This window comes from Trachypithecus francoisi, unplaced genomic scaffold (genome assembly GCF_009764315.1).
Source record: "Trachypithecus francoisi isolate TF-2019V2 unplaced genomic scaffold, Tfra_2.0 Lachesis_group1, whole genome shotgun sequence".
NCBI classification, from domain to species: Eukaryota; Metazoa; Chordata; class Mammalia; order Primates; family Cercopithecidae; genus Trachypithecus; species Trachypithecus francoisi.
Genome location: NW_022681454.1, coordinates 21,600,835 through 21,617,402, shown reverse-complemented (window position 1 = coordinate 21,617,402; position 16,568 = coordinate 21,600,835). Strand labels below are relative to the sequence as shown.

Here is a 16,568-nt window from a genome sequence, read left to right as displayed (position 1 = left end):
GGAACCATGTCTTAGCGTTATGTCTCCAATGCCCTTTGCAATGTTTGGTCCGTTTTTTTTTTTGAGGAACTTGAAGTTGAACTTGACCATGGATAGAAGAGAGGTGTTTTTGTGCTTCGTAGCCTCAGAGATACTGCTCTCATTGTGTCTGATCAGCTAATGAATATGCAGAGTGATAACTGGGCTTAAAGGGCATTGAAAAGGATGAAGTCTGATTATGCTTTCTGAATTGCCCAAATGTAGGGGGCTGATTTCTCTTTTACCCTCATAACAGAGTCAACATTTCAATTTATAAAGTAGGTGGTCCAGTGTAAAACGAGGGTATGCTGTAAGCAGTTAACACAACAGAAGTTAGGAGAGCAAAGTGTTAGGAAAATGGCATGAAACATTAGTCTGAATAAAATAAAGATACATAAGGGCCAGAGTTTTTGTTTATTGATGTGTTTTTGTCACTCAAAAAAAATCTCAGCAGTTAAATGTGGGAGAGAGGTGCTGCTAGAATGAATCTTTCTTTTTGCCCTCAGGATTTGACGGGATCTGAACTGTACACCCAGGCGGCCAGCCTCCTGCATCCTGTGGTTTATACTACTGCTATCATTCTCCTCTTATGTCTCTTAGCCGTCATTGTCAGTTACATATACCATCACAGGTAAGAAATACATCTCGGCAAAATAGATCTGCAGACTTTGATTTGAAGGACTTTATTTCACGTTTAATTAGAATAAAATTGAGTTTGTTATCATCCTGTATTTCCAAAGTAAGGATGATTACTTTAGAATATATACATGCCTTATTCATTTTGTGCCATTAGAGACATAAATAATTAGTATTTGAGATGATAAATTCAGTTTTTACAGCATCCAGTCAGTTTGCTGGGTTTGTATCTAGAAAAGAATATGGGAAATATGTATTGCAGACTGTGGGGTGGGTCACAGGGGCAACAGGATGTAAAGTGAGGCAGAAGTTTCTTACCTGCAGTTACCTAAAGGGGTATCTCTAGGTATCAGACTGTATTATTACTATTATTTTATGACTTTTTGCCTATTATGATATTCTTTATTTTATAGATGGCTTTTTTTTTTTTTTTTTTTTTTGAGACGGAGTCTCGCTCTGCCGCCCAGGCTGGAGTGCTGTGGCCAGATCTCAGCTCACTGCAAGCTCCGCCTCTCGGGTTCACGCCATTCTCCTACCTCAGCCTCCCGAGTAGCTGGGACTACAGGTGCCCGCCACCTCGCCTGGCTAATTTTTTGTATTTTTTAGTAGAGATGGGGTTTCACCGTGTTAGCCAGGATGGTCTCGATCTCCTGACCTCGTGATCCGCCCGTCTCCGCCTCCCAAAGTGCTGGGATTACAGGCTTGAGCCACCGCGCCCGGCCTTTTATAGATGGCATTTTTAAGAAAGCTTGTGGCATTTAAGCATGGGATATGTTTTTTGTTAATTGGAGGCAGAGCTATAGAAACTTTTATTTTGTGGTAGGAAATAATGAACTAAAAGGATTTGCTAAGCAGACATTCACCTTATAAAACGTTTTGCTAGTATATATTTTCCTGTTTAAGCTAGAAGTATATGGCATTTGTTGACATTTAGTTAAGAAACAAAAGGAGATTTTGATATATATAAAAAAGAAAGACTTCAGCATTTTATTATGAAAGTCCAGGAGGAAATGCATTGAGTATTTAGACCTGTGCCAGTGGGTCAAAAAAAGACCCGTTGGCATGTTGCAGAAATCTCTAGGTAGCCAAGCAGGTAATCCAGTCATCTTAAGACATCATAGTAACAAAAGCCCATGCCTTTCTTATTGTGGAGAATTTCTTTAGCATTTAGTGGGTGCAGTGGTTCTATAAATGGCTTTTTGTGTTTAAGTGTGTGAAGTTAAATGTTAAGAAACTAGATCAGGTTAAATGATTTCTCAGATCTGTGCGTGTATGTATGTGTGTGTGTGTCTGGTAGTATATGTTTGTAAAATAAAATGTTTAAATATCAAATATTTAACTTTTGCCTTTGATGAAGTTGGAATTAACTTAAGATGAACATCATAGTTTCCTCCTTCATATGTACTAGCCTGAATATTAATATTTTCTCTCTTTTTTAAACAGTTTGATTAGAATCAGCCTCAAGAGCTGGCACATGCTTGTGAACTTGTGCTTTCATATTTTCCTAACCTGTGTGGTCTTTGTGGGAGGAATAACCCAGACCAGGAATGCCAGCGTCTGCCAAGCAGTAAGTCAGAGTGAAAAACCGAAATGGAAAAAATTACTGGTATTAGAAAATAATTTCATTAACTATAAAAAGAAAAAATCATTCTTTAACACTTTTTCGTTAGCTGATTAAAGTTAAATTTAATGTCTATCACTTAAACAATTTGCCAGTATACTTCCCTGTTTTAAATTACCATTTTGCAACTGAATATATAACTTAAACAGCTCATCCCTTTATCATTGGGAATTTAGTGTTACACGTTATGGCTGTTATTACAATGCCTATTATTTATTTTTAAAATTTATGAAATTCTGACTTTAGCTGAAAGAGAAGTGACATTTTCTGATAGCAGAACTTTAAAAATGATTTTATGTGTTGACGAAAACATAACAATTAGAAAAAGAGTTAATCATAAAGATATAAAAATGACACTAGGTTAGGTAAATATGAAGAATTAAAAAATATCTTACCCTTAGTTTCCAATAAGTTATTACATATGTAACCTTAATGAACAGTTTTCTTGCAGCATAAATATAAAAATGGAAATTCTTCAATCTATGAATAGAAAATATGTAAAATTTTATTTCTGTGTTTGTATATTGTTTTTCACATGCATGATAGCAAGAAGTATAACGTAGTAATTGAAAGTTCAGGCTGCCTGGATTTGGATTTCAGTTTACCATTTATCGGCTGTGTTTCTATGGGCGATCTGTTTAACCTTTTTTTTTCTTTTAAAAGTGTAATTAAAAAAATACATAACATGTGATCTCTGTAAACAAATTATTACTGTACAGTACAGTATTGTCACTTGTAAGCACAATCATCGTGTATGATTGAAACTCGGTATGCATTGAACAACAACCCCTTTTTTCTTCTCCCCCAATCTTATGGCAAGCACCATTCTCTTCTGTGAGTTTGACTACTTCAGATACCTCATATAAGTGGAATCATGCAGTATTTGTCCTTCTTTGACTTACTTATTTCATTTAGCATACTGTTTCAAGGTTCATCTATGCTGGTGAATATGATTTTCCTCTTTTTTATGGCTGAATAATATTCCATTGTATGCAGAGACCACTTTTTTTTAATCTGTTTGTTGTTGATGGACATACAAGTTGTTTCTGTCTCTTGGCTACTATGATTAATGCTTCAGGGAACGCAAGAGGGCAGGTATCTCTTTGAGATGTTGATTTTAATGTGTAATCCTTCTGTGTCTCAGTTTTCTCACCTATAAATTAGGAATCATAAGTTGTTGGATGGTGTGATTATTTATGTTAAAAAACTAAAGTAATTTACACAAATTAATAGCATTAATAGGAAAGTTTAGCAAAGAGCGACTGCTAGTATGCAGAAATACAACTATGAGAAAACATAATGAGAAGGTAGCATTTACATAGTGTCAAAGACTATCAAGTACCTAGAAATAATGAAAGATGTTCAAGATTTATGGGTAAAATTAAAATATGTATGAAAGAAGACCTAAATAAATGGAAAGATATAATAGGTCAAAGGATAGGAAGACTTCATATCAGCGATATGGCAATTCCTTTTAAGATTAATCTGTAGAATTTTTTATGAAACTCAGTAAGATGATTTTTAAATTTATGTGAAAATAAATGGCCAAAGAAAGACAAGACACTAATGAAAAAGAGGAGCAGAGCCAGAATACTGTCTTCTAGTCATCAGGGTTTATGAGGCTATGGAAATGAAACCAGTGTGGTATTAGCGGTAGGCAGAGATATACTGGCCAATGGGATAGAATAGAGTCCAGAGGCAGACCCACAGGAACTTTGACATACAGCAGAAGGGACGTGCCTTGTCAGCTGGGGAAGAGAGACCACCATTCAGTAAATGGAGCTGGAGAAAATCCATTTGGAAAAAGATTAAACTGGGTCTGTACCTCATGCCACATTAAAAAAAGTCATCTCCAGGTGGTTTAAAGACTTACATATCCAAGCCAACATCTTAAAATCCTTAAAAAAAGTTGGAGACCTTAAGGTAAGGAAGGCCAATAAGACAGTGAAAGGAATTCACTAGAAAAAAAGTAATTTTGACTAAAAATAAGAACTTCTGTTTATCAAGAGTCCTTAAAAAAGCTGAAAAGATAAGTTACAAATTGGAGGAATCTATTTACAATCCATACAACTAACAGCATTCGAGTAAAAAATATATCAGTAACTATAGTCAGTGAGAACACCACAACAAATCAGAAGAAAAAGTAGCAGGAGAATGGGCGAGCATGATGTAGAAGGGCGAACACACAGGTTCAGCACATGTGTGCGGAAATGTTCAACAGCGTATGGGGGTCATGGAGATGTTAATGAAGACGATTAATTGTCATTTTATGCCTTTTCCATCAGCAAAAATTAAGCCTGACAATGCCAAGTCTTGATGAACATGTGGACCCACAGGATCCTTTTACATAGTTGGTGGGAATGTAAGTGGACATCCCCTGCGAGGCATTGCCTTCTATGATTATGTGTTCATGTACCCTGGAACCCAGGAGGCCCACTCCTGTACTCAGAGAGTAACCTTGCCTGTATGCACATGACTATGAGCATGGATATGAATATTCATTGCAGCACTATACACAATATCAAAAACCTGGAAGCAACCCAAATATCCAACACAGAGAGAGTGAACAAACAAACCCTATGGTATTATACAAGAGTCAGAAGCAGTGAATTATAGCAATGCAGAGTAGCACAAATTAGTTTTAAGTGAAAAGGTGAAAAGTAAGTCCTATAAATTAACATTCACCATGTGGTTTTTTTTTTTTTTTAAATAAAGGTAAAAATCACTAAAATAAACAGCTTACTTTTAACAAAAAATAGGTGCAATAAAACTATAAAAGAGAAAGCAAGGGAGTGATGAACAGAGGATGTAGGGTGATGATGCAGAGGATATAATAGGGGGATAGTTACCATTGATGAGGGGGTCATATGATTAGATACAGGTTATTGACAAGGTCCTACCTTGTGTCTTGCTGGTAGATTCTTAGATACTTATACTGTTAATAATAACTAATTAAATAAAGACAGGTTGTGCTGGGCCCACCCATTAGACTGTGTCATGATACTGTGGCTTATGATTAATCCAATATTGTATACCTGTGATCCAGTTTGAAATGTGGGTATGTAAGAATCGTTGAGAGGATTAAATGACTCATGCATCTCAAGAGTACCAGACATATACTAACTGTTCAATAAATGTTACCTGTTACCACTATTATGTTAGTGTTATTGATGAAATTACCTCTCATCTATGTGATATATTTTTGTTTGAGGCTATTACTACACATCTGTAAACAAACTGCCTACAAGAAGTCAGATGATGGGTCTCAGATCAACTCCATCCATGTTTAGAAGATAGCTCCTCTGTGTTCTCAGTCATGTGGCTGACTCCCAGTTACCTTGCAGGTCTCACTTTATCGTTACTGTTTCAGAGATTCTGTCCCTGTACCTGTATTATTCTGTTTTCATGCTGCTAATAAGAGACATATCCACTGAGACTGGGTAATTAATAAAGGAAAGAGGTTTAATTGACCCACAGTTCCACATGGCTGAGGAGACCTCACAATCATGGTGGCAGGCAAAGGAAGAGCAAAGTCACGTCTTTCGTGGAAGCAGGCAAGAGAGAGCATGTGCAGGGGAACTCCCCTTTATAAAACCTTGTGAAATTTATTCACTATCACAAGAACAGCTCGGGAAAGACCCACCATCGTGATTCAGTTACCTCCTACCCAGTCCCTCCCACGACAGATGAGAATTATGGGAGCTACACTTCAAGATTTGGGTGGGGACACAACTAAACCGTATCAGGTCCTTACTAAAATTCCATGCTGCCTATGAAACTTTATGATTTCCTATTTACTATCTCTGACCTGTAAGCTCTCCCTGGACTCCAAGCTCTACAAGTGTAAGAATTATAGTAGTTGATTCACTGGTTCTTATCCAGGGACCAGCACAAGGCCTGACCCATAGTAGGTGCTGAGCAGATGTTTACTGAGTGAATGAACAAAAAGAAGCCTCTGTTTGCACATTAGAACGCATTCAAACCTGGAGCCATTTTGACTCTATTAAAAGAGTACTCAGCACACATTGGAGATAAAGGTCTTCATTGTATCTAAGTGTTCATTGATTTCATGAAGCAGACACATAAATTTATTTCGCTAAGGAAATGAATGGAAAGAGGCCGTTGTAAAGATGACTGCCTTTCATTGTCCTGAGTGGAATTTTCTATTGTTTCTAAATGGAAAAAGGAATTGCAGTGAGTTTTTAAGGCTTCAAGAACAAATGCCATTAAACATTTACAAAAGAAAAGGGAAAGGCGAATCTAGACGTTTCACTGTCGTTCTCTTCTGTGTTTATAATGTGTTTCCCTTCGATGAAAGACATAGCATCATTCTTATGTTTCTGATGCAGACATTCCTTGCTTCACTCAATTGTAATACCCAATTCAGGTAATCACCAGCTGAGAGCACAGTGGTAGAATGCAAAATGAACTAGCCTAGGATTCCAGATCCTAGTAGCTAGGTTCTAATTTTGTGTCTGCCAGAACAGCTTATGTTAATAGTCTCTTAACCTAGTAGGGGCTTAATGTTTCTTCTATAAAATGGGTCAGGCTAGTTCAATGTTTGTTAAGGTTCTTCCCTCTCAAAAACTGAGCCCTCACGTGTACATGTTTTTATGTGCAGTTTGTATTTGTACATAATCCATGTAGTTTTGTCTTTATTATCTGTCTTTGTGAGCTCACGTATTTTATGAACAGCATGAATGGGTTGTAATGTAGTTTCTTCCCACACAGTGATTGAGGTTATTAAAGGTGCTACCCACCAGGTACTTCTCTCACTGTGGTTCCTAAATTCATTTCAGGTAAGACCTTAGGTGCTTTCTACGACCTTTTGCTAAAGGTGCTGAAGTTCGAGAACTAAGAAGTTGAGTGCCGAAGTCAAGGAGCATCAACTCAAGTCTGGAAGGGATCTGTGTTCTGGTTCATGATATACTGCCAAATAATTGGTCATTAATTTTTTGGTCCTTGGTTTTCTTAGCTATGCCGTAAAAGGATTCAGCTGGATCTTATCTAAGATACCTTGTTGCTCCACCAATCCATGATTGAATTTATTAAATATCGTGCCAGCCGCCCTTGTTAGGTGCCCTTGAGATCTGTTATTTAGAGGATTGCTGCAGTGGCACAAGAGATGTACTTGGAAAAATCTAGTCAGTGAATATTAAGACCATTCTACTTGTCAACTACTATGCATGTGTTATGTCTTAACTTTCATATTAACCCTAGGAGGTAGTTTTTCTTTGTGTATTTTATAACTATATAAACTGAATCATAGGCAACTGAAATAACTTTCCCCAAGTCACTAGGACCATTAGGTGGCAGAGGCATGATTCAAATGCTAGTCGGTTTGATTCTGAGTGCCTCTCAGCCCCTATCACTGTGCTTTAGTACTAAGTAGTGGGCAGTGTAGGAGAGGAGAAAGGGCAAGGGCTTTGGAACCATCTAACTTCAGTTTGAATCACAGCCGTGTTACTGACCGTGTAATCTCTGGTGGATGACTTCTCTCAGTCTTAGTCTCTGTTTTTGTATCTTAAGGTTAACACTGACCTAATGGTGATGATAAAAGGATGAAGTGAAATCACATGCAATAATACGTTTTTGGATACATAGCAGGCACTTATTCATGGAAGCTGTTAAAATTTTAATTGTTTATGTATTCATTGTCTGTATGCTTGTATTCATCATAAAGTTTTTTTTTTTTTGCACAGCTGCTATGCATCTTGCATGGTTGTAGTCTTATTTGTGGCTAAATGAATGCTAGTTTGTGAGAGTTTATAGTTAGATAACAAACATACAGAGTGGAACTTTTTAGGATAATTATTTTATACCCATTTTACAACTTTGGAAATTAGTGTCCCGAGGTAAGGTGGCTTTCTTTAATAATAATCTGCATTTAACTAATTATTTACATACGCTATGAATTAGATTACTCCTAGACAATTTACAGAATTGCCATGTGCATCTCTGATTTATTTGGAAGAAAATGTGGTAACAAGGTTATATTTCATGTAGATGCAGTGTCAGATGGAGAATACAATAGGAAATACTACGTTCCAAAAGATAGGAAAATCTTTCGTACTAGATTTTAATCACTCTTTTTTTCGAATCTTGTAGAATATTCAGTGATTTGCTTTCACGACTGTGTTAATAGATGTCATCATACCCCTAAAATTCCACTAGTAATAATCAGGCTTCAGTATCTTTAAGAGTAAATCTCCTCTGGAAATTTAGAAATGCCGTAGAAAACACTTCAGTGACTAAAGATGGGTTTTGCTCCCTATAGAAAATTCTTTGTTTGACACCTCCTATGTTGAAGTTACTTTTAACCTTTTGTATTTTAAAGCCTTGTCTCATTCTTTTGACCTTTGTGTCAGAGACACCCCCAGCAATAGTAGAGTTGACCATTTTGAATCAATATCTGATTTGTTTTGAATTTATTGGTTTCTGTGCATCAAATTCATTTAATTCTATTTTTACTTAAAATATTTGGTATGACTTGAGACAGCTCAAAGGGTTATTTTATGCTCTCTGTTCCACTTCTGTCTATAAATTTTGCTTTCACAGTGCAGTCAGCAAAACTAATGGGAACCACGAAGCCACTTTTCTCTTTAAGAAGATCATTTCTGACGTTTGTAGTTGGGCCAAAAGTGATCCCCTCTCCCAGCACCTCAGAGCCATTGCAAGGTTTACCTGGAGAGGAACCACCCTGGCTTTCCCCTGCAAAATAAGATTTGGGCTTTCGGGTCACCAAGTTTTTGCTGCAGATTTGTTCTCATTAAAATAAACTCAGGACAGTGGTCCATGCTTTTATAATTGACCTTTGATTTTCTTGAGGTTGAAGAGGCATCCCTTTAGAATGACAAATTTTTTCTTGGAATTTCATTAATGGAATTTTACCTGTAATAATTTTTTTTTTTTTTTTTTTGAGACAGAGTCTCGCGGTGTTGCCCAGACTGGAGTGCAGTGGCGCAATCTCGGCTCACTGCAAGCTCCACCTTCTGAGTTCACGCCATTCTCCTGCCTCAGCCTCCCCAGTAGCTGGGACTACAGGGGCCCGCCACCACGCGTGGCTAATTTTTTGTATTTTTAGTAGAGACAGTGTTTCACCGTGTTAGCCAGGATGGTCTCGATCTCCTGACCTCATGATCCACCCGCCTCAGCCTCCCAAAGTGCTGGGATTACAGGCGTGAGCCACCGCACCCGGCCTTACCTGTAATTATATAAAAAAGCAATGATTAAAAAAAGAGAGCAAGTTACTGGTTAAGAAAGCTGGATTATGTCCTTGATACTCCAGTGACATATGACATTTACTTAAACTAAAACAAGCCTCTTTCATTTCCTCACATCTTCATCTAGAATTTCATCCTCAACTACGATTGCTTCATAGACAGGTCATGTGATAAACAGAAACTTCAGTGTATATCATTTGCATATATTGCAGTTATCCTATACTTACTGAGCACCTATTACATCCCAGGTGTTGTATCCATTCAGTTCCTATGAAACCCCCAGAGGTGGTGATTAATAATTTTCCGCTATTAAATTGAGGAAAGTTAATTTCAGAGAGCTTGCGTTATTTCCTCAAAATCACATTCTTAATAAGTAATAGAGTTATTTCTGCTAATTGCTTGTCACGTATAGGAGATTGCTAAATGCTTAATGTGGACAATTTTACTTAACCTCACAGTACTTTTATATTATTCTTGGTTCTCAAGTGAGGAAGCCAACACTTTAGGTCTTACGTGACCTAAAGGTCTTATGTGACTTTGCCGAGGTCACCCAGCAGGTAAGAGGTGAATACCGTTTAAAAATCAAGGGAAATTTCGTTTCTGAGTTCGCCGTCTTAACCATCAATATATTATTATATTGCTTTGTGACTACTACAGTGTATAAAAGCTCTGAATTATATCTCAGGTCTCTTACTCTGGAACTTACTCTGTGTGTGCTGTGGCTTTCGCCCTGTAGTTACCTGTGCCCTCTATATATTCCTCCTTAAAAAGAATGTTAGAAAATGAACTCTACGCCGGGCGTGGTGGCTCACGCCTGTAATCCCAGCACTTTGGGAGGCTGAGGTGGATGGATCACCTAAGGTCAGGAGTTCGAGACCAGCCTGGCCAACATAGTGAAACCCTGTCTCTACTAAAAATACAAAAATTAGCCAGGCGTGATGGCACGTACCTGTAGTCCCAGCTACTCAAGAGTCTGAGGCAGGAGAATCGCTTGAACCCAGGAGGCAGAGGTTGCAATGAGCCGAGATCACACTGCAGCACTCTAGCCTGGGTGACAGAGCGAGGCTCTGTCTCAAAAAAAAAAAAAAAGAAAGAAAATGAACGCTAATATATAATGTCACATCTATGAAAAACACACCTTTGGTTTAATGTCCAGGAACCAGTTCTGTCCTATATTAAGGGTCATCTTGGGTATAAACGGTAGCTTGTGGGCTTCCTAGAGCCAGTTGTCAGTTTGTGTATTTGAGGAACGTGATTCCGTCATGCGTCTGTTAGAACGCGGTGTTGCCTTAGCAGGCAACAGAGTTGATTATTAAGATAGGCCTTCCTGCTGCTTTCGAATCAGACTTCTGAAAGTTACTTACCAATTTTGAGATAAGTCGTAGTAGGAACATTTTTTTTCTTAGTTTATGCATTCTTTGATCTTCCTTGTAGGTTGGGATAATTCTTCACTATTCCACCCTTGCCACAGTACTATGGGTAGGAGTGACGGCTCGAAATATCTACAAACAAGTCACTAAAAAAGCTAAAAGATGCCAGGATCCTGATGAACCACCACCCCCACCAAGACCAATGCTCAGGTATCTTCTATCTTAGTTGTATTATCTTAAGGGTTAATTAAGTGTTTTGTCTGCTTTCATTGAAGCATAATCATAAATTATAACAAAATTGCTGAGTGAATTTTGGGAAGTAAAAGAACAGACTTGTACGCAGGACCTGCCTGGTTTTGAAAATGACTTTGGTTTTGAAAATGGCTTAGGCATCCTTCTAGCGGCGAGTCCTCAGTCAACTTCTTTACCCTCTGAGCCTTCCAAGATCATCTCAGAAGTGGGGCTGATTCTCCCATCCTCGAGTTGTGAGGAATAAATGAGTAAATGGGCAAAGCACTTACGATGGGATTGGCCATGTCATAGGCCCTATGAAACTGTCAGCTGTTTTTATTTCCTTGAGGTCATCATCTCAAGTATGTATCAATTTAATTATTCTGTGCAAAAGACAAAAAGACTTATAATATGTCTTTCCTATCCGTTGTAATATGAAAAATGGTAAAGGAATTATCATGCTGGATGAGTAAAATCTATCAGTGATGACCAAGCCTGTTGAATGTCTGATATGTCACTGGCCCTGGGCCAGGGATTTAGAGAAGCCCCTCTTGCCCTTTGGGAGTTTATAGTCTGCAGGAGGAGACAGGCATGAGCACTGACTGTGCTCTGTGAGAAGCATAGTGGAGATAAGTTATTTGAAAATGTAAAGCAAGAAGCCATTAATTTTGGGGGTGGGGGGTTACTAGGAAATGCTGGGCCACTGGCATGAACCTTACTGTGATCAGGACAAAGTGTAAAAGTGAAGAGTGAGCTGAGGAAACCTTGAGTGCAGTTTGGCTGGAACCTCCGGTGTTTGGTGTCAAGTAGCAGGAATTCAGGATGAAAGCTGGCTTTGAGTCCTCTGTGGGTCCTATTGAAAATGGGGGCAGCCACTGAAGATTTTTAACTAAGGGAGTGGCCTGACACAGTGTCATTTTAGAAGGTAGCTATCGCTCTAGTATGGAGTACTAATCAGAATCCCCAAGAATAAGGAATTCTGCTGAGGTTATTAGGGTAGCCCCTGTGAAGACCAGAACAGTGTCATGGAGGACAGAGAGGAGGACCCAAGTCTGAGAGGCTTGAAGCAGTTTCTCTAGGACTGATGTCCAGCTGGATTTAAGAGATGTGTGAGGGAGAGAAATTTGAAGAAGACTGTGAGTTGTCGATTCTAGCTGGCTAGCATGCCTTGACAGAGGGTGTTTCCATCAACTGAGAAATAAGATGGGAAAAGCAGAAAGGGCAGGTGGGTGGGGGAGACGTGGAGAGGGGAAACGGGGTGGTAGGCTCATCAATACTTTCTCGTGGAATGTTTACGTTTTTAGAAGTCCAGGGCTCAGCAGAGAGGACAAACTAGAGATTGTCTAGGAGGAGCAGGAGACATTTCCTTATGGTATTCATTATCATCGAAGCCATGATAATGAATAGGATCTCCCAGGCGGAAGTTAGTTAAGAAAAGATTGATACTTGGACCATATTAGTGTTTAATAGATGGGTTGTGGAAAAAAATTACCGAATTTTTGGCTGCAGAAAGAGAACACCCGAGACCATGGAAGATTTGGGGGAGAGTGGGTCCGTGTTTGACAAGGAGCAGCAGGGGTGCTCGGTGGCCCCCGAATTAAATTGTAGGATGAAATTTGACACCTCCCTCACTTCTATTAAGAGAAATGAGAGATGATGGTGTTTGGCTCAGAAACTTGGGAATCTGAAACTTGGGAACCTTAAGGAGCTGTTCCTTCCTGTAAGGTTCTGAGAACAAAGATACAGAGTTAAGGAAAAGACAGCTTGGGCTTCAAACTCTCTGCAGTCCCCAAATGACACACAAATATCCTCTTTGCATTAGACTGCTCAAGCTCTGCCCTCTAACCCTGCTTTCCCCATATCCTTTAGCTTAAGGAAGCCTGAGCAACACTGCCGCCTGGAGGGTGGGATGCGGGGTTTGCCCGTGAGACTCATCTGACCCCACAGAGGACATTTTAGCACCATGGTGGTGAGTGGGTACAGCCAACAATAAGGTGATAAAGGCAAGGAAGTCGTGGTACTAGTGTTTGCAGAAGGAAGAGAGAAAAGAAATGGTAGTTCAAGGAAAGTTTTAGAAGGTGGGGAAACTTGAGTATGTGTGTGTGTGTGTGTATAGGCTGGAAATATAGGCTATATATATAGGCACTATATATATATAGGCTGGAAACTTGAAAAAAATGTATAATATAGGCTGGAAATAAGCAGTACAGAAGATTTTAAAGATGCAAAATAGGGTTATTTGATAACAAGAAGACCGGGGGGTTGGGGATGTTGAAAGAAGAGTCACAGAGAGGATGATAGGGCCCAAGATTAATTTTGGAAATAATGCTTTCTTTTCAGGTAAGAAGCAGATGTGAATTAGTATAGCAGGAAGAAGGGGAAGGTCACATATTATTGGCATCTCTCTAATCTGTGGAATGGAAGGCAGAGTTACAGTTTTATAGGGTAATTAGTTTTCTTTTCAGCAGTACTAACATCATGTTAAAGGATTTTAGTAACTAGGTACAACGAAGGAACAATATATGGACAAATGTATCACAGATACTGCCTTTATCCACCACAGATACTGCCTTTATCCACCCGATGCAAGATTTGGGGCTATGTCTCAGGAAGGAGCAAATGCAAAATTAAGACTGACTCACCCAGGAGTATCCATCCTGGACGGAAATTTCTTTTTCAGAGAGATCAAGGAGCTCAGAGATGACCACAAAAGTTTTCTTTGTAGGACCAGTCACTGCTCTGTTTCAATCAGCTTTTATTGCACCATCATTTCCCTTGCTGTCCCCTGCTACTCTGTGGAAAAGGGGTCAGGTAGGGCCTTTGCACTCTGAGAAGCTGCTGGGATCCAGATACCCTCCTTACCTCAATCTCAGTGGACTGGGGATGAGATACACAGCAGTGGGCAGTCCTGGGACATGCAGGCTGAGCTGAACATTAATCAGTAATATGTCATTACATTTTTTGTATGAACTATGGCACTGTTCAGTTCACTAGCTGAATCTAAAAGAAGCCAGTTCCCCCCACAAAAAAAAAAAAAAAAAAAAAAACTGAAACCCTACCTGCAGGCGCAGAGTGTTACTTTGCTTGGCCACAAGATGGCAGAAGCTGATCAGCGTTCCTCTACTCGGAAACTCACTAGACCTGTGCTTTAAAACAAGAAATCTAAAAAACAAAACAAAAACACATTACTGCTAATAAATCATCCTCCCGAACGAAACTCTCAGCTTATTATTGGAATAAAAATAATAGCTAATCTTCAGGGAATGACTTTTGAAGTACTGAGATGTTATGATAGATGATAACATGTTAAAAAGCGGAGTGATGAGTGGTTTTTCCTGTGGTTCCTCCTTCCAGATTTTACCTGATTGGCGGTGGTATCCCTATCATTGTCTGCGGCATAACCGCAGCAGCAAACATTAAGAATTATGGCAGTCGGCCAAATGCACCCTAGTGAGTATTTTATGTTCTCTGTGTATTTGACCCAGTTGTTTCTCTTTTAAGTAGTTTCTAGGCATTAGAGGTGATTGCAGTTTCTTAAATAATGTGTTGAAACTTGTAGCATCGATCTGGTTTACCATTATTCTTTTCCAGTTGCTGGATGGCGTGGGAACCCTCTTTGGGAGCCTTCTACGGGCCAGCCAGCTTCATCACTTTTGTAAACTGCATGTACTTTCTGAGCATATTTATTCAGTTGAAAAGACACCCTGAGCGCAAATATGAGCTTAAGGAGCCCACGGAGGAGCAACAGAGATTGGCAGCCAATGAAAATGGAGAAATAAATCATCAGGATTCAATGTCTTTGTCTCTGATTTCTACATCAGCTTTGGAAAATGAACACACTTTTCATTCTCAGCTTTTGGGGGCCAGCCTTACTTTGCTCTTATATGTTGCATTGTGGATGTTTGGGGCTTTGGCTGTTTCTTTGTATTACCCTTTGGACTTGGTTTTTAGCTTCGTTTTTGGAGCCACATGTTTAAGCTTCAGTGCGTTCTTCATGGTCCACCATTGTGTTAATAGGGAGGACGTTAGACTTGCGTGGATCATGACTTGCTGCCCAGGACGGAGCTCGTATTCAGTGCAAGTCAACGTCCAGCCCCCCAACTCCAGCGGGACAAATGGAGAGGCGCCCAAGTGCGCCAATAGCAGTGCGGAGTCTTCATGCACAAACAAAAGTGCTTCAAGCTTCAAAAATTCCTCCCAGGGCTGCAAGTTAACAAACTTACAGGCGGCTGCAGCTCAGTGCCATGCTAATTCTTTACCTTTGAACTCCACCCCTCAACTTGATAATAGTCTGACAGAACATTCGATGGACAACGATATTAAAATGCACGTGGCTCCTTTAGAAGTTCAATTTCGAACAAATGTGCACTCAAGCCGCCACCATAAAAACAGAAGTAAAGGACACCGGGCAAGCCGACTCACAGTCCTGAGAGAATATGCCTACGATGTCCCAACGAGCGTGGAAGGAAGCGTGCAGAACGGCTTACCTAAAAGCCGGCTGGGCAGTAACGAAGGACATTCAAGGAGCCGAAGAGCTTATTTAGCCTACAGAGAGAGACAGTACAACCCACCCCAGCAAGACAGCAGTGATGCTTGTAGCACACTTCCCAAAAGCAGCAGAAATTTCGAAAAGCCAATTTCAACCAGTAGTAAAAAAGATGCATTAAGGAAGCCAGCTGTGGTTGAACTTGAAAATCAGCAGAAATCTTATGGCCTCAACTTGGCCATTCAGAATGGACCAACTAAAAGCACTGGTCAGGAGGGATCCTTGCTCAGTACCGATAGCACTGGCAATGTTAGGACTGGATTGTGGAAACACGAAACTACTGTGTAACGTTGCTGGGCTTCCTAAGCAGAAATTCCTAGAAACTGTGATATTCACATTCCTTCAAGCTATGAACATTTAAAAACTGTTTACAGCCACCATAGGGATTCAAAAGAATTTGGAATAAACTTTGAAGTTTTGGATTTTACTTATTTTTATCCCCAAATTGTTGCTATGTTTTAGGATCTGAAATAAAATCTTTCTAAAACATTGTTTTCGTTGTCAAAGCACCAACAGGACATTTTGGGATCTGAAATGTAATTTCTTGGAATCTGTACTTTGTACTTAACATTTCAGGCTTGTATTTAATATAATAAATAGGTGTTTGTTATTGTGTCAATCTGTTATTTTTATATTTTACAATACAAGCATTTAGTTCTACTTTAATGAAATTAGCGTTTTGGGGTAGTTTAATTAGAGTTACACAGAAGTCAGTTGTATATATATTGCATGGTTAAGTGTATTGATTTTGGCACGTAAGTCAAAGTGATTTTTGGGTTGCTGTAGTTGATAAGTCTAGTTTTAATGCTACCAGGTTTTAGAAGGATCTCTCGGGATGTTTTTCAAAAATGGAAATGCCTAAAAAATTCCCTACATTTCTTTAATTTTGCATTATTCCTTGGATCCTATTAATACTATTTTCA

General features: G+C 39.2%; 1 protein-coding gene across 1 annotated transcript in view; it reads left to right on the top strand.

Annotated features, from left to right (window-relative positions):
- Positions 1-16,264, top strand: part of ADGRA3 (adhesion G protein-coupled receptor A3) — a 137,175-nt gene extending 120,911 nt beyond the window's left edge. Inside the window, exons 15-19 of the mRNA XM_033213892.1 lie at positions 525-649; positions 2,098-2,221; positions 10,933-11,078; positions 14,454-14,549; positions 14,691-16,264. Of these exons, the coding sequence (XP_033069783.1) occupies positions 525-649; positions 2,098-2,221; positions 10,933-11,078; positions 14,454-14,549; positions 14,691-15,933 (1,734 nt within the window). The 3' untranslated portion in view covers positions 15,934-16,264. The remainder of the gene's footprint in view (positions 1-524; positions 650-2,097; positions 2,222-10,932; positions 11,079-14,453; positions 14,550-14,690) is intronic.
- Positions 16,265-16,568: the final 304 nt, after the last annotated feature.